This window comes from Melanaphis sacchari, unplaced genomic scaffold, assembly GCF_002803265.2.
Source record: "Melanaphis sacchari strain LSU unplaced genomic scaffold, SCAv2.0 Contig217_pilon_pilon, whole genome shotgun sequence".
NCBI lineage: Eukaryota > Metazoa > Arthropoda > Insecta > Hemiptera > Aphididae > Melanaphis > Melanaphis sacchari.
Window position 1 is genome coordinate 4,715 of NW_020271093.1, and position 23,013 is coordinate 27,727.

Below are 23,013 nucleotides of genomic sequence, written 5' to 3' on the forward strand. Positions count from 1 at the left end.
CAGTGTCTCGCCTATGTCCAGTACTGCAAGTCCTGTGAAAAAAAAAATAAAAAAATATATATAATTTTTATAATTTTTAAGATTAAGAATATAAATGTGTGTATAATACATGCCTATATATATATAGGTTTATCGAATTTTATGATTTTATTCTCCAATGTTATCGCACTCAAGTTTTCGTTATATGCCGTTGCGTGTTTAAATGTTGTTTTATTTGTAAGTTTCCGTATTCTTTCATCACTCGATACCAATTCTATTTTTATCCTACGACGAACCTGTTCCGTAGTCTTTCCTGTAAAGTACAACATTAGTATAAAATCTTTATCACACTAAATTTATACATACCAAAAATTGCATTGTTCATAAGCTTAAAGAAATGCTTCTCAAAATCAAAATCATTCAAGGCTCTCTTCCTCATATCCGTATTTAATTTAATGTATTCGGCTAGCCATGCCGACTGATTAAATTGTATAACTCTATGCTAAAAAAAAAGGAAAGTGTTGTAGAAATGTGATAAAAAAAAATTTACTAAATATTACTTTGTTAACTATCAATCCGTTTTTAATAGCTTGCTGTTGTTACGTACCGTGTTATTTTACACGTATTTATTATATGGAGAGGTGATGTGTATACCGATGGGATAATATATTCAAACAGTGTAGCACCAATGGATAGGGCGAACACCTGCACATCGTGATATTAAATATAATGAATAAGACATGGTCACACGTCTTGGACTTCTCAGAAATGATGAGTAAACAACAGTGTTAACATTGTACTATTTAATTTGACAATTAAGACTTGATCACACGTCTTGTAATTCGTAGAACCGATGAAATCGCAGGAAAGGCACCCAACTGAATAATACATTTAATTTAGAGAGCTCCTTTAGGTCATCGGAAGTCACCACCTCCTCAGTCACCACTCTTGACGGTTAACCATATATAAGGGAGACCAGGGCAAGAGCTCAGCAGACGGTTAGGGATATTCGAGACGCTCAGAGGCAGGTCGTAACACCACTCACACCATCTTGTGCTTATAAAATTGTATTCTTGTACGAGTTAATTGTATTAAATAAAGACTTAATCTTTTAACTTGCAAACATTAGTATTTCTATTTCTACGTTGATATATGTATCGACGTTGACATAACGGACGCAACAGAAAAATTGGCGCAGTCGGTAGGATTGATTTCCAAGAAGAAGACAACTTAAAATATTTCTAAACATATTTTTTGGTACCGTCAACTTCTATCAACAGAGGCAACTTCACTCACGTGAACCATCGTTGGATCGAGACGTCTTTTCAACAACTCTGGGGAAATCGAACACATTGTTGCAGTTCAAAACAACGGCGAGAAAATTAAGCTACGGAATGAATACAGCGATTTTGTAAGCATAAATCATATAACCGTCTCCTTTGGTCATTTTGTCCATCGTAATTAGGAAGGTCTTTTTTCCATTTTTATTTTTATTTTTTTTTATTATTTTTATTATTTCATTTTTTTTATTATTTTTGGGAGTTAAATAAAGAGTTATATTGAGAGTTTTTTTGAGATTATATTGAGATTATGAGATTATTTTGAGAATTATATTGAGAATTTATTGAAGAAAAAGAGTATTTTGTGTTTTATATTGAGAGTTTTTGAGATTATATTAAATGAAGATTATATTGAGATTATGAGATTATTTTGTGAATTATATTGAGATTTTTTTGGGATTATTATATTGAGATTTATTGAAGTAAAGAGAATTTTGTGTTTTATTGAGAATTATACTGAATTAAAGAGTATTTTTGTGTTTTATTAAGAATTATACTGAAGTAAAAAGTATTTTTGTGATTTATAGAGGATTTTGAATTATACTGAAGTGAAAAGTATTTTTGTATTGAGAATTTTGAAGATAATATATTTTTTTTGAAGAGTATATTGAGATTTTATTTTGATGAGAAATAAATATTTAAATTAATGAATACGGGTTCCAAGGGAGAGAACGCCGAAGTTATTGTTGACGAGTTCGAGGTACTCGCTAAAGAAACGTTAGATAAGATAATTGATATTTTAGAAAACGATAGTATATTAGATATTAATTTAGGTGATAGTAATAGTGAATTAATTAATGACGAAGAAGTAAATAGGTTAATCGAAGAGGATAAATTAGAAGTAAATAAAATTAATAAACCAGTAGACGATATATTAAATAAAAGTTTAAGATTAATTAATTTAGACGAATTTGAAAATAACCCTACTACAAGTACATGTAAGATAGGATTAAGAAGTAATACAAATATCATTCATACCGAGTATATACCAGCTAAGCGAACAGTAAAAACTAAAAAAATGGCAACATCTAAAGTCCACACATTAAAAGTCATTGACGCTTTACATATGATTCCCCAATATTCAGGACAAACCGAAATGTATCCGTTCATAAACGCATGCGAAACTATAATTGATTCAGTAGATCCCGACCAATTACCGTTACTATTAAAAATGATAACCGCAACTAAATTAACTGGTAGAGCTTTCAATGTTACTAGATATAAGGAAATTAAAGAATGGAACGACATTAAAAAATTATTATTAGACGCATTCGAATCACCTTATGGTGCCGCGAACTTACAAATTGAACTTAACATAATAAAATTTAAAAACGATGAAACGATTCAGGCATATAATAACCGCGTAGAAGAAATATTCCAAAAATTATGCGACGCAGTAGCCGTAGGTAAACCGTCGTCTGAAGCAATAGTATTACGTGAGAATATTAAAGAACAAGCTATGGTTAGTTACATTAACGGGTTACCCAACGAAATAAAATTTGAGGTGAAAACTAAAAATCCAAATTCTCTCGACCAAGCAATGCAAGTAGCATTAGTAGCCGATAAAAACATACGAACATATAATAATGTACAAGAGATTTTTAGAGCAAACCATAATGAATATAATAAGCAACCAAATAAATATAACAATAATTATAACAGTAACCGTGGTCAAAATAATAATCAAAACATATCGTATCGTAACAATAACAGTTTCCGAGGTAGGAATAATAATCAAGTACAAAATTCTAGGAACAATAATTTTAATGTTAGGCGTTGTTTTACGTGTAATCGCGAAGGACATTTTTCGTCACAATGTAGGATGAATAATCAAACGTATACGCGACCGCCGGGCGGTAACACTAATCAAAATTCACGCGACACCTGCACGTATTGTAATAAGACGGGGCCAGGGACGGATTGGGATCAAAATTCGGCCCGGGAAATTATAAACATAGAGGCCCATTTGTATTGACCATTGACCAACGTATATAAACTTGCTAAAATGCATAGTAATTTATTATAAAACTATTATAACTTAAATTCACCCTTTACTTTTATATTAAAAATTTTAAACATAGTTTAACTTAAAACATAAGACATTTATACAGCAAATCACTTTGTTGAGAGACTACATTAATAATTTCATCACGGTCTAGAGTAGCCAATTTTTCTTTTTCTACACCCATCATCATAAAAGCTTCAAGCTTTGAATCAGTTAACTGACTACGAAGTCTTGTTTTAATATTTTTAAGTTGTGAAAATGATCTTTCACATGTCACTTGTGTTGAAGGTAAGGTCTGTACATATTTATATGCAAGGTATAAATTTGAATATGTTTGGCAATATAAATTATACTTTGTTAAAACAGTGTAACAGCATAAAAAACAGTTTTTACAACTCTTACAAAATGTTGTTGAATTGTCATTTGGTGTGTCTATTAATACTTCTTCATTTTCTTCTTCTTCATTATTATTTATCATATAAATGGTTGCATACGTTTCAGGAATGCTTTTTTTTAATTTATTCCAATTCTCTGCAAAACTTATAAGTTCATTTTTAATGTTTTCATTAGAAGCATTTTTATTAAACTGTATAAGTTTATTACTTAAAGTGGTTAATGCAATATTAGATAGTCCTTGTTCAGTGATTTCTTTGAAGTTTGTAGGTGAAAGGCATGATAAATCAGTATATAAGTCTCTATGCTTAAGAAACCTTCTTCTCATACTTTCTACAATAGTATCAAGAATTTTATTATGCACATTGATGCGTACCTGGAGGTGGAATGGGATGATTGGGTGTTGAAGGTAGCAAAAAATATATAACACAAGATGTAAGGTTTAATAAAAAAACGGTATTCGCCGGTTTATTTGCGTATAAAACTATGACAACAGCGTTTAAAATTATGAACAACAGCTGGAACACAGGTACAGATCCGGTGATAAAAGTCACAATTGTCAAAATCAAAAGTTCACAGTACGCGAGTCGAAAAACAGAGGTTGTTAGACCGCGTACGGTGTATGGTGAAAAACTGGCCTCCGGTCGTCGGACCGGTTCGCGGTATCGGCGGTCGAGACGTTCCGACGCCGTTGATCGTGCGTCGGCGTCGTCCGTCGTCGCTGGCGGTTGGATAAAGAAGTCGTTCCGCGGTTTTCCGCGTAAAGGCCGTTTGAATTCAAACGGAATATTACGCGGGACCGCGTCAACATCAACAGTAAATTTTTTAAGTTGATCATTAATTATATAATCTTCCGTCAACTCTCCTGGTAATATTTTGCGTTTACGACTTCTGATTTTGGGAAAATGTTCTTCAACAACTATATCCAAATTAAATTTGTGTAATTCAGAATTCATTTGTTGAACAAAAACATCTCCACTCATTTTAACTCCATCCATATCTCTTTGAATTTTAACAAGTTTTTCTAAAGCTGTGTCAACTAATTCTTGAGATTTTAAAAGATCCATATCTTTGGTCTGTAGATATTTAGAAAGTGGACCAGTGATACTAAAAATTCTAATATAAATAAATGCTGTTAGTATAGTTGAATACTTCAAAAGGGATGTTCTCATATGATCAGCTTTAACTTTAATGTCTGGTTTGGAATTATCACTATTAATTATATCACTCAATGCCAATATTACTTCTATGTACAGATCTTTGGATGGATCATTCATTTTTCCAAATATTCTATTAAGAGCAATTTCTTTTCCCCACCATCGAGTTTCGCCAATTGATTGCAAACGTAGGTTGCTTGTACATCTTTTAGTAAAATATTCCATGCGTTTATATGATTCTTTAAAAAAAGTTGCTAAGCTATTCAATAAGGTAAATAATGTTGCAGCAGGTAAAGGTGATTTTGATGCATCGGACATTACCAAGTTAAGAACATGACTGTAACACCACACATGAACTTGATTAGGTGCTGTTTTATTTAACCATGCATTAAAACCGTTGTATTCACCCTGCATGTTTGCTGCACCGTCTGTGGCATTTGCCACACAATTTGTTACATTAATATCATTTGATTTTAAAACATTCTGAAGTAATTGACACATACCTTGACCCGTTGTATCTGTGCAGTTTACCAATGAAATTAGCCGTTCGTGTACACTATGGTTCTCAACATATCTGATAACAATTGCACATTGATCTTTAGCAGTGATGTCTTGTGTAGTATCGAGCATAACTGAATACATTTGAGCTTTGTTCACATCTGTGCTGATTGATTTTTTTATTAAAGTACATATTGCTGAAATTACATAATCTACTGTAGTTTTTGATATAAATGTGAGAGAGTTTCCTCTTCTTTTACTACCAGCTTTATTTGCTTTTATACTTTTTTGAGTAACTGTATCTAAATGATCTTTAATAACCGGGTCATAATTACTTAACAATAATAGTAACTCTAAAAAGTTTCCATGATTATGCAAACTATTTAAAGAATAAGCTGCTTCAAACTTATTACCTCTGTAGCTCAAGCCACGTTTACCAATAAATAATACACAATCTATTATTCTTTTAAAAACCTCTCTATTTTTTGCAACTTCTTCGTTTCTTTTATCTTTTTGCACAGAAAATAATAATGTATTAATGTCACGATTTTGTGTAAATAAAAGATATGCTTCAACACAATGGTTGTGAATCTTGCTACTTTCATGTTCATTTATACGTTGATAAACATACTTCCAAGAACTCATACCTGTTGTAAATGAGTTAATTTCATTGGAAAATGATAGACACAAGTAACAGAATAACTGTTTAGAATTACTGTTATAAGTTAACCACATGCGCTGTACTCCATCACTTCTATAAAATGTTTTTTGAAAATTAAATGGAGTTGATAAATTGATTTTTGGTAATTGTGGATGACTTTTTAAAAAATGTTCCATATCAAGTACTGTTGGTTTTTTGAAAAGATCTAAAATAATAACCAATTAAATTAATTAATGAAAAACAGTTCATAAAACAGTTATAGTATTAGTATTATAAATTATTAACAGTATTAACACATATTTTGATGACACAAATACACAATCTAAACATTTTTTTGTCCCTTAAAATAATATAATAATAAAATTGTACATACCATCATCCACTTTACATAGCAAAATATCTTCCACGGCTGTACTCACATGTTTTGATAAACATGAACTATTTACTTCAAGCTCCTACACCAAAATGGCAAAATATATTAATTAATTTATACAAATAAATAGGTAGCAAGGACAAACTTTAAGTTTGGTTTTTAATAATTAACTTGTTTCAATTCACACAACTAATTAAATTAATACATACTGGAATGGTTTTCAATGTTTCATTCTGACTACTTCCAACTGGTGAAGGGTCTAGGAGATCTAGTGTCTTACTGGTTTCTTTGACATTACCTAACAAAAACAATTACATATTTAAAAATAAATATATATATTACATTATTTTGTATTTAATAAGTTATGTTCATTTTTTTAACATACCCTAGTTTTAAAAAAAACTTTCACATAATAAACTTTATAGTAAAATAAATAAATTTCTTCTTCATTAAGAATCTAAAATATTGTAACTAAGTCATAAATTGTATTTAAATTCAAAACTGTATGATCAAATTGTAAGTAACTACTTAACTGTTTACTGCAGTACAGTTTTTGATCATTGATAATCGTGTATTAATTATAAGTATATTTTGTTAAACTTACCAAATAATACATTTTCTGAAACATTGTTCGTACTTGTTAACGATATATTGTTTGCACATTTAGATTTTAAAAACATTTCGTTAATTTTTAAACATTTATCACTGGAGTTTAATAATAATATTTTATTATTTTTGCGACGTTTTTCAGCGCCTCCCTTTTGTTTTCCGGAAGTAACGGAACTAGACATATTTAATTAAATATTACTATATCAGTATATTAAAAACATAAGACTTAAATATTTGTCGTCACTAATTCACTAGTTATATAGTACTGTATCAATATTATTGTGGAAACTGGAAAGAGGTCTGCGACAACTGTGAGTACGGACTACGGAGTGTCGGTGTATACAATATTGTCATATTTTTATTTATTAATATTATACAATATTATTAGTTCGTGGTATGCGATGTCTATGTGGTGCACACGGACAAACAGCGATAAGAGTACGGGAGTCGGGAGAATACGAAAAACCAATCTATTTTTAGATTACGAAGAATTGTTCATTTTTATTTTTCAATCTCCTGAAGTCCTGACGAACCTGATGATATTATCATAAATATTAGATAATTATAATAATAATAATAGATTCTTATAATATCTATGGATATTATAATATTGAATTATAAATGTAAACAGCGGACCACCGGGAATTTTCCAATTTCCCGGTGGGCCAATCCGTCCCTGGACGGGGCATACAATCGCGGTATGTTATAAAAAACAAAACGACGAACGTCGTAATAACTCGGGAAACGGGCCGAACTCTCACGCGACACACGGGGTGCGTGCGATACAAACGATAACCGTGGATCCATCAGAGATTGCCTTCCAACAGTACTCACAACAATAAATAGTATTAACCATGTAAAATGCATTTCACCTGCTTGTAAAATTAAAGAGTTAGAATTTCTTATCGATACAGGTAGTGAAGTGAACGTAATAAAAAATGATATTATATGCGACGGATTAACAATAGACGAAACACAAAAAGTATATCTTAAGGGAATAAATGACCAAATAATACAAACTTTAGGGAAAGTGACAATACCATTAATATTTCATGGGCAAAGCGTATATACAGAGTTTAATTTAGTTAGTAAGAATTTTCCAATAAAGAGAAACGGTATAATAGGTAATAGTTTCCTAACGGAAAATAATTCGATAATAAATTTAGCAAATAAGACTGTTAAATGTTAAGTAAATATTATCAATCGTTGTGCAGATAATACTTGTGATATAGCCATGGGTCGGGTAATAACGCCTTCATATAATAAGGCACAAGTCACCAGTCCAGTTTCAACGACGCGTCGGAAACATTGCCGATCATTGCGCGTCGTATAATCAAATTTATAATAATCTCAATATCAATTATTAACAATAAATTAATTTTAAAAATCAAAAATACAGTCCACTAGTGTTGTTATAATTTTATTATTAAATTTATAAACTGAGCCGAAACAAAGACATTAGAAATAAACGTTAATGATAAAAATATAGTTTTAAAACCTAGAACAGAAACCATTGTATCTATACATATACACTACATTTCAAAAGAGAACATACCGGTTTCGCGCATGTCGACTGACGGCTGCCAGCCGTCCCGAGGCTAATTTCTCCCACTTTCGCCGTAACTAGCCATCGATCGAGCACGAAAGTTGCCGATCAAACTGTGCCGATGAGTATACAGTTTACACTAATTATTAAAATAGCCGGTTTACAATTATTTATCATATCCAAGTGACACGGCGTTAACGTTTACCAAGGAATCGGGAATATTTAATATTTTTTAAATAGTTTTTTATTGATAATATGATTATTTAAATTGAGCATCAACTTAATGGTTGTATAATAATAATTTACAGTAAATTTTTATACATCATGTACACAATACAATAAATAGGTTTTTACAATAATAATTTTACAAATATTTACACAATTTTATCTTTTAATCTGATAAAAGATCGAAATCGTCATCTTCTTCAGTGTCACTATTTCCTATGGTCATAACCAATCTGTTTTGTTCAGCCGTCAATTCGTCTACCGTGTCATCTAAGGTCCAAAACTTATTTTCCTCTTCAATTGTGTGCTTTACGAAGTTCTTCCACATTTCAGCGTCCACTTTGGCTATTCCTTCGACCAAGAGGTTTTTGACATCAGGTAATTTAAATGTCTTGTTGTTGGCTTTTACGTGACGTTTTACAACAGACCAAACTAACTCAATTGAATTGAGCTCGCAATGATAAGGTGGTAACCTTAACACTGTTTTGTTCTGTTGTAAAACCATCTCGTCGATGACGTACTTGTTGTAGATCGGTTTTATCCTTCTAACAACTTCCAGTAGTTCCGGTATTATCATAGTTTGGTCAACAACTTCTCCTTTACCCTGTAGCCATTGGATGATATCAGCCTTCCTCCAGTTTGAAGTCGGGCATTTCTCCAACTTCACCGAGTGGTATGGCGCGTTGTCCATAACTATGACCGCATTATCTTTGAGCCTCGTTAAAACACCTTCCAACCAATCACGGAAACTATCACCATTCATTTCATCATGATAATCGTTGGTGTTTTTCTTCGACTCAAAGCATAATAACGAATCCGAAACAAATCCATCTTCAGAGCCGATGTGACACACTATGAGCCGTTTTCCCTTTCCGGTGGGGTTAACTGCTCCGGTAGAAAGACCCTGGGAAAATGCAGCTTGGCTCGATTTAACGGTTGTATCACACCATACTCGTATTGCCACGTCTCCGGCATTCACCCACGTTTCATCCAGGTAATAAATCGGTCGGCCTTCCTCTCGATATTTCCTTATATCCCTGATATACCGTCTACGCCGTGCCCGAATGTCATCATTTTCAATTAATGCACTGTTGCGTCCTCTTTTTGAAAATTGAAAACCCATTGATTTCAAAAGACGCCATAGTGTTGTCAATGCGAAGTCCGGTAAAGTGTCATCTTCATTTACAACACTTAAAATTTTATTTAAATTTGGCAACTCACGATTTACCCAAAACTGATGAACTTTTCTTCGTATCGCTTCTTTGTCAAAATCATCAACCTTAACATTGATATTTTTGAAAATTTTCGTCCTATTCGGTGATGATACTGTTTTAAAGTTGCCATACTCGGAAAGCGTGTTGGATATTGTGGTTATACCAATGCCTAATTCTTTGGAAAGAATTACACGAGCCTCTCTTATAGCAAGCTTGGGATTAGCTTCCAATTTACTTTTGTAGGCATTAATTATCATCTCCTTTTGGCGAGAACAAACAAACTGAAAAATAAAAAAATTTATAAGTAAAATTCAGCTTTAAAACGATCATATTGAAAACTTTAACTATAAATTACAATAATTGTAATAATCAAATTAAAAAAAAATCATTAACATATACGGTAAAAATCAGGGATGGAAAAAGGTTTTTAAAAAACCTTATTTAACGAAAAAAATGAAAAACGAAAACAATTAATAAAATGAAAACGTCGAAAACAACAAAAATATAATAACGAAATCAAAAACGAAAACGTAAATAAATTATAGAGTTAATTCTGAGTTATACTGTTATTATTTATTACGAAAAAAAAATATATATATTATATATGTGTTATCACTTTTAAAAATGTTTTAATTTGAAATTTTGAATTTTACATATAAAATATAAAATATAAATGATTATTTTGATTTGAAATTTAAATTTTAAATATTAAGAATAACTAGTTATAACTCAAGTGCATGTAACTATTATAAGTTAGGTATAAGAAATAAAAATATATATATAAAAAAAAAAAAAAAAACAAAATTATCGAAAATGTTATTAGGAAACAATTTAGAAAAATAACGTTTAAAAAAACGAATGGCGGACAATTTCCCCCCACTTTCTTTTTTTAAGTTTATTATTTAATATTTAATAAGAAATTATTTTTTTTCCAGTAAAATATAATTTTTTTTTTATAAACATAATCAATTATACTATAATTACCTATTATAGTAGATGTATATTTTTGATAAATTTAACTACTTGAAACAATAAAATAATAGTAATATTATATTTAAAAGATTGTCTAAATAAAAAAGTAATAGTACTAGCACATTGTATTATTTGCTATTATCTAAAATTAATAAACTATTAAAAATTAAAACAGGTTGGTTTTTTTAACAAAAAAAAATAAATATGAAAGACAATTACAAAATATGTACTTAGATATAAAAAAAGTATCAGAAATTAAATGTTTTTTACAAAATATATCATTTGTATGTCGAAATTTTTAGACTATATTTCATAAATATTTTTTAACTTTTTATAATTCTATAATTTTTACCTAAATTTTTACTTATATACAAATTGTTTACGTTTTATTATACAATTTTTATTTTATTTATGAAAAAAAATAATTTCTTATTAAATTATTAAATAATAAACTTAAAAAAAATGGGGGGAAAATGTCCGCATTGGAACATTTCTCGGGGGGGGGGGGGGGGGGGGAATGTCATGCTATGCCAAAAACAGTCGGGGAGAAAATGTCCGGAGAAATTGTCCGGTTACCTTAAAACGTTAATCAAAACATAGTAATCAAAATGTTTAAAAGTTAAACAAACCACTAATAAAAATATCTCTAATTAAAAATCATTAAAATATGCAACAAATATGCATTTACGAAATTTATATTTAAAATTCTTAGTTACAGTAAGTGTGAAAAAAATATAAAATAATAAAATATAAACGTATAAATAAGAACACAAATAAATAAATACATAAATATTATTGGAGTTACAACCATATAAAAATCGATTCGTCGAAAACTGGTTTGCGTAAAATTCCGTTTTATTTTATTTTTGTAATTTTCTATATGTTTTGAAATTTTCTTTTAATTTCAAAAAACCAAATAGATTCAGTCTCCTACCAGAAAATATGTTGAATTAGGCAATCGAAGCATTTTTACTGTCTAGATGATGAAAGAAACAAAAAAAAACAACACACCCATCATTGTAAAATTAACATACATTCATTGCTGCGAAAATCAAATGATATGGCAACGTTGCAGATTTTTTCACAATGGCATTTATTGGACTGTATAACATTTTCAATCGTTCTGTAGTCGCTCAGAATCATTGTTCGTATACAATTTCATATGAAACCCATGTTAGGTAAGATACATATACGACTCACAAAAAGCGATATAGTACCTACATGACCGCCTTTTAACACATTGTATTCAGCTAAAGGAATGTCGGGTCTAGACAGTCTAGACATTTTGTGGTACAGTCACAAAATCCAAGATTATGGAATATAGTATAATATATATAACTGTATATGTACCAATACTACCACTTAAATATGACACTGTATATTATTAATTTAATCTAAACATTTACTTGGAATTAGTTTAACCAAAACATATTTTAATAGTATTTTTTTTAAATATTTTAAACAGCATAATTGTATTATAAATAACAAATACTTTTATCGTATTTTATTCTCGCATAAGTCATAAATTAATTTTTTTTCTTAGATACACGTTTATTGTATTATATATTAACTAATTTAAACTGTTAAGTAAAAACGCAATATAGATAACTACCTATGTTAATTTGTATTACAATATTATGATGATTATAATTTATTATTATCCAATATTACCATTATTATTATTATTATTCTGTTAATTATTACATGATGTTTAAAATGTAATCCTTAAAACAATTTTTTAATTATTTACCTTTCCTCTTCGATTCCGCTTTACTGGTGATCGATGATCGTTTGGATGTCCAGGTTGGTCCATAATAATTATCAACGATTGTTTGATAATTAAATACAAAAAAACAATAGCAAAAGAATGCAAAAGAATAAAAAAACGAAACGTACGCACGTGTTCACAGTAGCACGGTTAGACTAATAGTCAACAGGTAGCTGTGATATTTGGCACCGGGTGTATATCGGTTGACAACAAGCAGTCGTTACTAGCGTGCTTGTCATAACCGGCGGTAATTGGTGGGGGATGCGCGCCGCCGAACGTAAACTGGTCCGCCGCCCGGTATGTTCTCTTTTGAAATGTAGTATAGTAGTTAATAATATAATCTAGTTATTAGTGTTTTATTTCAGTCCGGTCACCCGTGACCGGGCCTTGCCTGTAGAGGGTTAACTAATTTTATTATTAATTTATATATTTAAAGAGTTATTTAGATATATATATATATATATATATACATTTTTTTTATACTTAAAAAAGTTATTTAAACATCTCAATAATAACAACTCAATAATATATTTCAAAAATTGAATTTACCTGTATACAATATATTATAATATAATATAATATATACAATTACATAATAATCATTATTGCAAGTATTTGCCTTTAAGTTTAAATACATTTTGAACAATTTAAAACAACATTTTGTTTGTCTAATAATTAAAGGACCATCCAACTCAAAAAATTTTCTCAGGCTTAAATTAAAGTACAAACTTTGACGAAAAAAATGATACCACTAAAATTCGTTTGTGACTGTCCGTTCGCTAGTTAAGCGATTGCGCGTGACGTCACGGATTCGTTCGTCGCGGCGGCGGCCATATACAATACACAGCAATGTTTATCCGTTTTTGGTTTAACGTAAAGTAACTGCTAATAAACTTATATTTTTTCGAATAACCTAACCAAATGTATTTAAGAGTACCTCATAATCTTTCTATTCGTATAATTGTATTGAATTTTGGTTTAATATTAATGAAATAATAGCAATTATATTATAATACACCACTGTCATATTATAGTGTCAATTGTCACTAATTACTCATATGAGTACTGCTACGATTTTATTTATAATTATATACGATTTTATCGATGTTTATTTTTCATAACAATATAGTCTTATCGTCGTATTAAAGTTATAAATAGTAAGTACAGTGTCAGTGTGAAATGTGAATGCGGTCCTTTCTAGTTACACGATATAATATTCTATTATATGTAAATTATATATTTTTTAAGCCCTCACCCATCTCTAATATTAGCTACGAGTTAAAACAATATAGACAGTTTAGGCGTCAGAAATCCGTACACGATGTCACGATCGTCAAAACAATATTACACACGTTTACTGCAGCAGCAGTATGGTAAATTCATAATATAATTTATTTAAGTGTTATTTTTGTCTACACTATTAAACTAAAATGTGATATAATTATACGAATGGAAAGATTATGAGGTACTCTTGAATACATTTGATTAGTTCATTCGAAAAAAAATAAGTTCATAAGCAGTTATTTTATGTTAAACCAAAAATGGATAAATATTGCCGTGTATTATATATGGCCGCCGCCTCGGCGGACGAATCCGTGACGTCACGCGCAATGTCATAGGTCACAGTAACTAGCGAACGAATAGTCACAAACGAATTTTAGTTGTATCATTATCTTAGTTAGACTCTATTCTATTTATTAGAGTAAAAAAATAATTATTGATTTTTTGAGTTGGATGGTCCTTTAATATAGTATATCTATACTAATATTTTGATGTACTATGTTATATTAATTATTATTATTATTTATAATACTATATTATTATAGTACTTTCTTTTTTGTTTCTAGCAAAACTCAGCACACAGCCCTTTACTATAGCAGCTAATAGCTATTATAAAAATTATCATACATCCTCAATTATTATATAATTTTTATAGGTATCGTTGCCAAAACAAAACTACGTATCTAAATTTTTAGGACTCAGGAGACACAAAAAGATACAATGTATTTATATAGATGTACTACAATACTACATTAATACCATATACCATTTATAGTCTATATTTTACATTTGATTTTTTATATCACTTGTCGAAAATTAAAAAATTACAACAATAATAATATTATTGCCACAAATAAAGCGTATTTAAACGTTTTTTTGAATCAGCCTGCAGCTGTTGTAAATAGTTTTTTTTTTATAAGAGTAATAAATGAAAAATTAAGTTTTTATTAATTTGATAAATACCAAAAACGACATATTTTAATTATATTTTAATAATAACATTTAATTTTACAACTACACCACAACACACTTATTGTAATTTTCTTTTTTGTTTATATATTTATTTTATATAATATTATAATTTGGTAGTGTCAAATGTTACAATACAACGCAGTACCACGCACGAATAGTTATTAGTTTGTGGCGGGGGCGCGGGTAATCGCGATAACGACGATGGACGATTATAAATGTTATAATAATAATAAATATATTTATATATTTTATGGAAATAATAGCTAGTTATTTATAAATATAAATAGTAAACACTTAATTCGCGGTATCGTGTTATGCTCGACCCGCAAACCCAATCGGCGGTTATATATATTATCTATGGTTTATTATTGTACTTTTTGGTCGGGTATATTTGTCGCACAAATGCACAACGAAAAGTCTGGCCTGTCAATTATGACTGTTTTCAGTGTTTTCATTATACATTTCTACATTTTAGTGTTTTAAACTCACATCTCATCATATCTCGTCCATCTGACTACAACTATTTGACATCGAAAAAAAAAGGTAGGTGTATTACTTTATCACTATACTTCATACTTATTAATTATTAGGAAGTTTACCTAAATTGTAATTTTCATTAAGAACAATTGACAATAATTGTTTTTCATTTTTTTATTTGTATTTTTAAATAACCCTAGTTATAGTGAGGTAGATCAACGATCAACATAATTTAATATAATAGAATTATAATAATATTGTACTAAAACTATGTTATATTATATAGTCTATTTATTACATATTTTATATTTCAAAAGTTCATAATATTTAATGAATAATGATGCTTTGGTTTAAAATTGAATTGTTTTTGAAATAAGTAGTTCTCATATCATGTAAACGTTAAAACAATTTAACTTTTTTTTAAATTAAAACATAGGTACTTAGGTACTTGATAAAATATCAAGTAAGAGAATCTAAAACTGTTTTTCAAGTGAATTAATATGAACACAATAATAATAATAATTATTACATTATTATTGCTAATTATTTAACAATTTTAATTTTTTTAAACTGTCATCAATACTCATGAATTATTTTATTTGTATTATGTCTTTTCAAAGTGTAAAATATAATGATAACCTAACCAGTCATATGCAGCAGTGTAGCAATGGTAAGAGGAGTTTGTATGCTTTAATGCCACAATTAGGTACCTATGTATAATATGAACATATTATTATCATTATAATATATTATAAAATATTAATTATCAAGTACAAGGATATAATAAGATTTTTAATTTTATATAGTTTATTAAAATGAAGAAAGCTCCTAGCTACAGAACTAGAAGAAAAATACAAAATGAACTTGAAGCTTTTGATTATATTAATTCTTCAAATATTTTGGAAACAGAAAATCTTGTCAGAAATACAATATCCACTGAAGTGCCATTACATTTTAGTCCTACAAAATTACAAATTTTATCACCTGAAGTGGCATATAATGCAATGAGAATACTAATATAGTTGAAAATCCGGTTGAAAACTTATTTGTAAATAATAAAGAGGAAAAAATTAAACAATCCCTTGGTCAGTGGGCTGTTGATTGTAGTGTGCCACAATCTACTGTTAACAAACTTTTAAATATTTTGAAATTTGAAACTCCCTTAACATTTTTGCCAAAAGATTGTCGTTCCCTTTTGAAAACTGGATCATCAAAAATTTTAAATATTAGAGATGTAAAACCTGGTAATTATTATCGTTTTGGACTAAAAAACGGTATTATAAGATACTCATCAATTTTACCTTTAAGTGAACATATTAAGATTGCTGTTGGAGTGGATGGACTACCAATCAGTAAAAGTAGTTCGGGTCAATTATGGCCAATTTTGGCTTATATTATTCCATATCATGACTATGTATTTCCAGTAGGAATTTATTATGGCTTTCAAAAACCTCTCGATAGCAATGATTTCCTTTTTGATTTCATCAGTGAAATATTAGAACTAACAACAAATGGCATTACAATTAACAACGAGTTAAAAAAAGTTACACTTGAAGTCATGTGCTGTGATGTTCCTGCAAAAAGTTTTTTATTGCGTGTGAAGGGACATTCAGGGTTCTTCTCGTGTACAAGATGTACACATGAAGGCGAATACATCAATAATAGAGTTTGTTTTCCTTATAATGATATTAGTCATACAAAAAGAAATCACAACGATTATATTTTAAAGAATAATGAAGAGCATCATGTTTCTCCTATAATTTCATGTATTGCGCTGATACCTGATGTAAATATTACAAGTCTATTTTCTTTGGATTACATGCACTTGGTTTGTTTGGGTGTCATGAAAAAATTAATAAATCTTTGGATGAATAATAGCCCTATGAGAGTACGTTTATCAAGTTGTACAATTGTCCCTCAATCTAGAAAAAATGCGAAGCTGTATTACCAACGATTTTGCACGAAAACCAAGAAGAATTGAAGAGTATCCTCGATTTAAAGCTACAGAATTTAGACAGTTACTCATATACACGGGTCCTATAGTTTTTAAAAATGTCTTGTCAGATGAGTGTTATAAACATTTTATGTCTTTGAACATATCAATGAGAATACTTTTAAGTAAGGATCATTCTACATATTTAAAATATGCTGCTAAATTATTAAATTATTTTGTAAAAACATTTCAACAAATCTATGGTTGCCATTATCTATCCCACAACGTTCATAGCTTATTGCATTTAGTTGATGACTATATTACATATGGACCTCTTGATAATTATAGTTGTTTTCCATTCGAGAACTACATGAAAATGTTAAAACGTATGCTCAGAAAACATGAAAAACCATTGGAACAAATAATTAAACGTTATGGAGAGATTACTATTAATGACAATATTAAATTCAGTAATAGTAAATATAATACATTTACAATTAAGAAGCCAGATTGCTTTGTATTAACAACTGAAGGGGAAGTAGTTCAAATTATTGACATTTTATCAAATACTTCAACAATTTTAGGCAAGAAATTCAACTCCAAAGAAGATATGTTTGAAAAACCAATAATCTCATCTAAACTAGATATATTTATTATTAATGATTTATCTGAAAATACTAAAGAATGGTGTATATCGGATATAAAAAAAAAAAATAATGATTTTTGATATCGATGAAGTATTGATAGCTGTACCAATATTAAAATAAATTGTAATTAAAAATGCATTTGTATAATATATAATAAATATTTTAAACTTTAGATATGAATAATATAAATGTATAATTCATTATCAAATTTTAATTTTAAAATATTTTATTGGTTATATTAGAAATTAATATAATATTATAATATACCTACACTATAAATTATTTAGTGATGTAAAAATATTATTCAAAATTAATTTTTAAAATTAACTATATGTTTTCTTATTATATACTTATATAATACAGCTATTTGGAACAATTTTTTTGTGTATACATTTTTGGTTGTAAAATACATTTTATTTTTACTTTCTATTTGGTATGTAGAAATTATAAATGACAATAATAAATTAAGTTTATTTGTTAATTATTTTTAATATAAAATTGATGTACCTATGTATTATTTATAAATTGTATTGCTTTTCAAGAATATGTGGAGCGTTGTTTGTTTTTCTACTGACAACACAGTAGCTGCTGTGCCAAATTCTGGGTTCGCACCTCTGTTTGTGCTTGGCCAAAAAAGTATGCTCAAAAATTAATTGAACGTCGTGCAAATCCAAATAAATTAGAATTTGATAACTTCAAGTGTAAGATTTTGCATTTGAATATAGGTAATTATATTAAATATTTTTATAAATCATTTTTAAAAACTAAAATAATGTTAATTTACATATTTATATAGGCAGCTTCTTGGAAGCTCGGTCCTTAACACAGGAGAATTCTGGACTATCATCCAATGATGATTTTAATATCAACACAAAAAAAAAGAACCAGAAAACCTGCAACTTTTAAGAAAAATGAGTTATTCAACATTCCAAGCCCTCCAGCTCATAATTTAGAAGGTAATATTAATCAATTTAATGACAACATTTTTATATTACTTATTAATAACTCATTGTGTAATATGCAGGCCGGATAATTAAATACTATGTGATAAATTATTACATTTTCAGTCATCAATAAATATGAATAAGGGTATATACAGTATTAAACTCACTTTCAATTTAATATTGATAATGATGATTTATTTTATAAATATAATAAAGTAATGGTAGAATATCATAAAGGAATAAAGGAGTCAATTTCTATCTCACAACAACTCAAAATTTTGATTCCTAAAAACTTAATATAAAATATAATAAATACTTAAATTGCAACGTAATAATTTCTGAATTAAAATATTAAATAAAGGTTGCAATATTTTAAAATAGGTAATGAATCTATTAAAAAAAATATAAATTTGTTTAAAAATGTTATTACCTAATATTTTGTTTTTAATTACTTGAACTCTAAACTTAATTCAAATAAAATGTATATAGTGTATACCATAGGTGAAGTACAAATGTAATTAATTGTAATTTTTTTAAATTTATACAGGATCTGATGATGGTGATGATTCAGATATAGACAAGACATATGCACCAGTACAATTTAATGATTCAGACAATGAAGATAATTTATTTAATGTTGAGGTTTGTTTAGATATTGAATCTGGTTTCAAAACACCAGTGAATCTACCAAATAAACCATCGCCTACATTTGAAATAGCATCAAATAAAAAACTGAAATTATACAACACCTATATTTCAACAAAAGATTCTGCAACATCTTCTGACGTGCTAGCAGTAGATGATGAAGTGTCTATTAACAAAAACTATTTGATTTCTTCTCAGCCTGAACTTGATAGTGATGAAGGTATAGTAAAATCATTTATCTAAACAATTTTTATAACCATAATTATTTTATTAATATTGTAACATGTATAACCTAATTACTTTATTATTATTTCAGCTTTTAAAAAAAGCATAAGAAGTTTGATTACCCTGAAGTATAATGTACAAAATATACATTCACGCATGGATGTTCTAGAAACTCTATTTGAGAAAATTGATGGTAAAATTTCAGGACAACCAGATATCATTTATTCAGACAAAGAAGATATTAATATTATTAATAATGACGAAGATTTACAAAAAGCAGAAGATAAATTAACAAATGATGCCTTATACCGATCTAATGTGGTATGTCATTCAAATAAATAAATATAAATATACAATCTTTATACGTGTGCATATATTTTATTATTTTATAGATCAGAACTTTGTCTCGGTTTTCATGCAATACTTTGGCAGAGACTATGAGAAAAATAATGCAAATACTATTCAGCGATTCATTTTTAATGAAGTATTCTTTTATTGGTTTTAAAGGTAAAAACCAATTTTCTTCATTACAATGTTGCTCTGTTATATTTGGTAAGTTAAAATAAATATTAAAATTAATAAAAATGTACCTAAAAACTTAAAAAATTGTTATGTTAATTGGTATGTTTATAAACATACCTACTATATAATATAATGTTACACATATTATTATAATTCCATTATAAATGTGTAGATATATATGTTTTTAAAATTTTTAATTATTATATTTGTTTAGAAGCAATACGTTCAATTAAAAGGTATTCTGAAGTATCTAACATAGACATCGAAAAACCATTGAAAAATTGGATGGCCTAAGCAAGTCAGAGAGAAAAAATAAAAAAGCTTAAAATGAATAGTACTAATTAATAATATGTATATTTATGATATAAATAAATATTTTAATAATTATTAATACATCATGATTTTTTTTTTAACCTTATTATTGTAATTGAGTCTTAATTTTTCCTATTTTATCTTCTGTTTATACTTAATAGCATGCATATGTAACATATGATATGTTTGGGATATCCCAAATAAAATTGTTTGCAGTTTATTTGATTGATTAAACTACAATATCAAATAAATAAAATACATACAATACGTTTGTAATAATTTATTGGTTAGATACTTAGATAACTAAACAATATTTGTGGTACTTGTCTGTTATAATAGGTATTGAGTATCATTAATAATATATGTAATATATAATGTAATATTATTTTATACCATATATAGATAAATGATTTTAGAAATATTTGATACCAAATATTTTGAAAATGCATAAATTAAACATTGTGAAAATATATAGGCCTAATTTTGTGAAAATATATCACTACAATATTATGAAAATATATAGTTACAATATTGTGAATATATTTTGCTACAATATTATGAAAATATATAGCTATAATATTGTGAAAACGTTTAATCACCTGCCAAAAAATGTTTCTAAAATATTTTGACAATTTTTTAAAATATTGTAACAATCTAAATCAAATATTTAAATTTGTACTAACAATATTTTCACAATATTTTGAAAATATAATTTTGCTGTGTGGGAGGTCATCATAAATATACCTTTTTTTACTTACCTTTAATTTATAGAAGTGGTTCCTTCAAATGCTGATACAAGTTCATCAATTTCAAATACAATTATTATACCCGAAGAAAAAAATAAAAATAAAGTTATTTTTACGGAGATTAAGCATAATAAATTATTTGAAACAAAAACGGTATCGACTAGTTATGTGAACTATGATTCAGCTATCGACGAGAATAGAACTAATTGCGATAAAGTTGATACTATAAACATACATTTCACTGGTCTTGGTACATGGCCTTTAAATATTACAGATACACAAAGAACATATTTAGTGAAAATGAGATACAATTATTCCGAAATTCATGATTTTAGTAACTCAGAAAGAGATGGTAGAAATGTTAAGTCTGATTGGTTTTTTAAGATACTTATGAATGGAAAAAAATTAAAAAGAACATAGCTCAGCTATTCTTCATATAAAAATGCACTGTTTTGTGTACCTTGTAAATTGTTTACTAAAATAGAAAAATCGTCCAACGAATCAAAATTAGCATACACTGACTTAACTAATTAGAAAAAAGTTACCGAAAAAATTCCATTACATGAAAATTCACCAATACATAAAAAAATGTGTGTTCTTGGATTTCATTGGAAATGGCATTGAATCACTGCGAGGGAATAGATAAAGAATTCCAAAATTCTATAAGAAAGAAGAAAGTCACTGGAAATCCGTTTTATTGACAATTATAGACATCATAATGCATCTAGCAATGGACGGAAGTGCGTTTCGAGGATCTAATGAAATTATTTCTAGTGTAGGAACATCAAACCAAAGTGGGAGGTTTTTAAATTTAGTTAATCTAGTATCACATTATCATGAACCATTATCAAAACATATTGAAAGACATAAAAAAGGTGGTCTTTCTTATTTTTCTCATGGTATCCAAGACGAGTTTCTAGAGATTATTGCAAAAAGAGTAAAAGATGAAATTCTTTCAAAAATAAAAGTGGCAAAATATTATTCTATACTATTCGATTGTACGCCGGTATTGCACACCAATAACAAATGACACAAGTAATTCGCTATGTTACACAAAACAACGAGAATGAATGCGTTATCGTAGAAACTTTTTTAAAGTTTGTGCGTGTAAAACAAACTGGTGAATCATTAACAGAAGATATTTATTTTGTCAAAGATAATCTAGAATATCTAACTGTAGAGGCAATCGTTTGTAACGGATCAAATATGAGAGAAAATTAAAGGAGTCAAGCATGAATTATTGAAATGAATCCGCTTGCAGATTCATCCATGCTCAGCTCCTCAAAATTTAATTGGTGTTAATTGTGCAAAAGTAAGTATACTTAGTAGAAATATTTTCGGCATCATGCAGAAATTATTTAATTTCTTTTCAAGTTCAACACGATGAATATACTAATGAATAATTTGAAGTTGTCATTAAAAGGGTATAGTACAACAAGGTGGTCAGCTAAACATCGTGCAATAAAATCTTTAAATCTCAACGATGGCTTTTAAAGTTTTGAGGTTCTAAACAAGAACAATTATCAGAAGAAACAAATTTGATGCAGATAATTTGTTAGATCACTTAAT

At 28.3% G+C, this 23,013-nt stretch overlaps 2 protein-coding genes and 1 pseudogene across 2 annotated transcripts; 2 read left to right on the plus strand and 1 right to left on the minus strand.

The window, feature by feature from the left end:
- The first annotated feature begins 2,337 nt into the window (after nucleotides 1-2,337).
- Nucleotides 2,338-7,857, plus strand: LOC112593968 (putative uncharacterized protein DDB_G0277255). Its single transcript, XM_025338555.1, has 2 exons — nucleotides 2,338-3,221; nucleotides 7,695-7,857. Exons 1-2 carry the CDS (start codon nucleotides 2,338-2,340, stop codon nucleotides 7,855-7,857), a joined length of 1,047 nt encoding a protein of 348 aa, XP_025194340.1.
- A 1,095-nt stretch (nucleotides 7,858-8,952) lies between these two features.
- Nucleotides 8,953-13,011, minus strand: LOC112593969. The gene is made up of 2 exons (XM_025338556.1): nucleotides 12,723-13,011; nucleotides 8,953-10,281 (listed from the first exon to the last, which is right to left on the minus strand). The coding sequence occupies exons 1-2, from the start codon at nucleotides 12,783-12,785 to the stop codon at nucleotides 8,953-8,955; spliced, it is 1,392 nt and encodes a 463-aa protein (XP_025194341.1). The 5' UTR covers nucleotides 12,786-13,011.
- A 5,584-nt stretch (nucleotides 13,012-18,595) lies between these two features.
- On the plus strand, nucleotides 18,596-20,710 carry LOC112593966 (annotated as a pseudogene).
- The last annotated feature ends 2,303 nt before the right edge of the window (nucleotides 20,711-23,013 follow it).

Bases quoted from the DNA above. Each gene is read 5' to 3' on its own strand.
- LOC112593968 (XM_025338555.1), top strand. From the start codon at position 2,338: ATGGCAACATCTAAAGTCCACACATTAAAAGTCATTGACGCTTTACAT. The intron at 3,222-7,694 runs GACGGGGCCAGG...AATCCGTCCCTG, and splicing joins ACCTGCACGTATTGTAATAA to GACGGGGCATACAATCGCGG.
- LOC112593969 (XM_025338556.1), bottom strand. From the start codon at position 12,785: ATGGACCAACCTGGACATCCAAACGATCATCGATCACCAGTAAAGCGG. The intron at 10,282-12,722 runs GTAAATAATTAA...TTTATTTTTCAG, and splicing joins AGCGGAATCGAAGAGGAAAG to TTTGTTTGTTCTCGCCAAAA.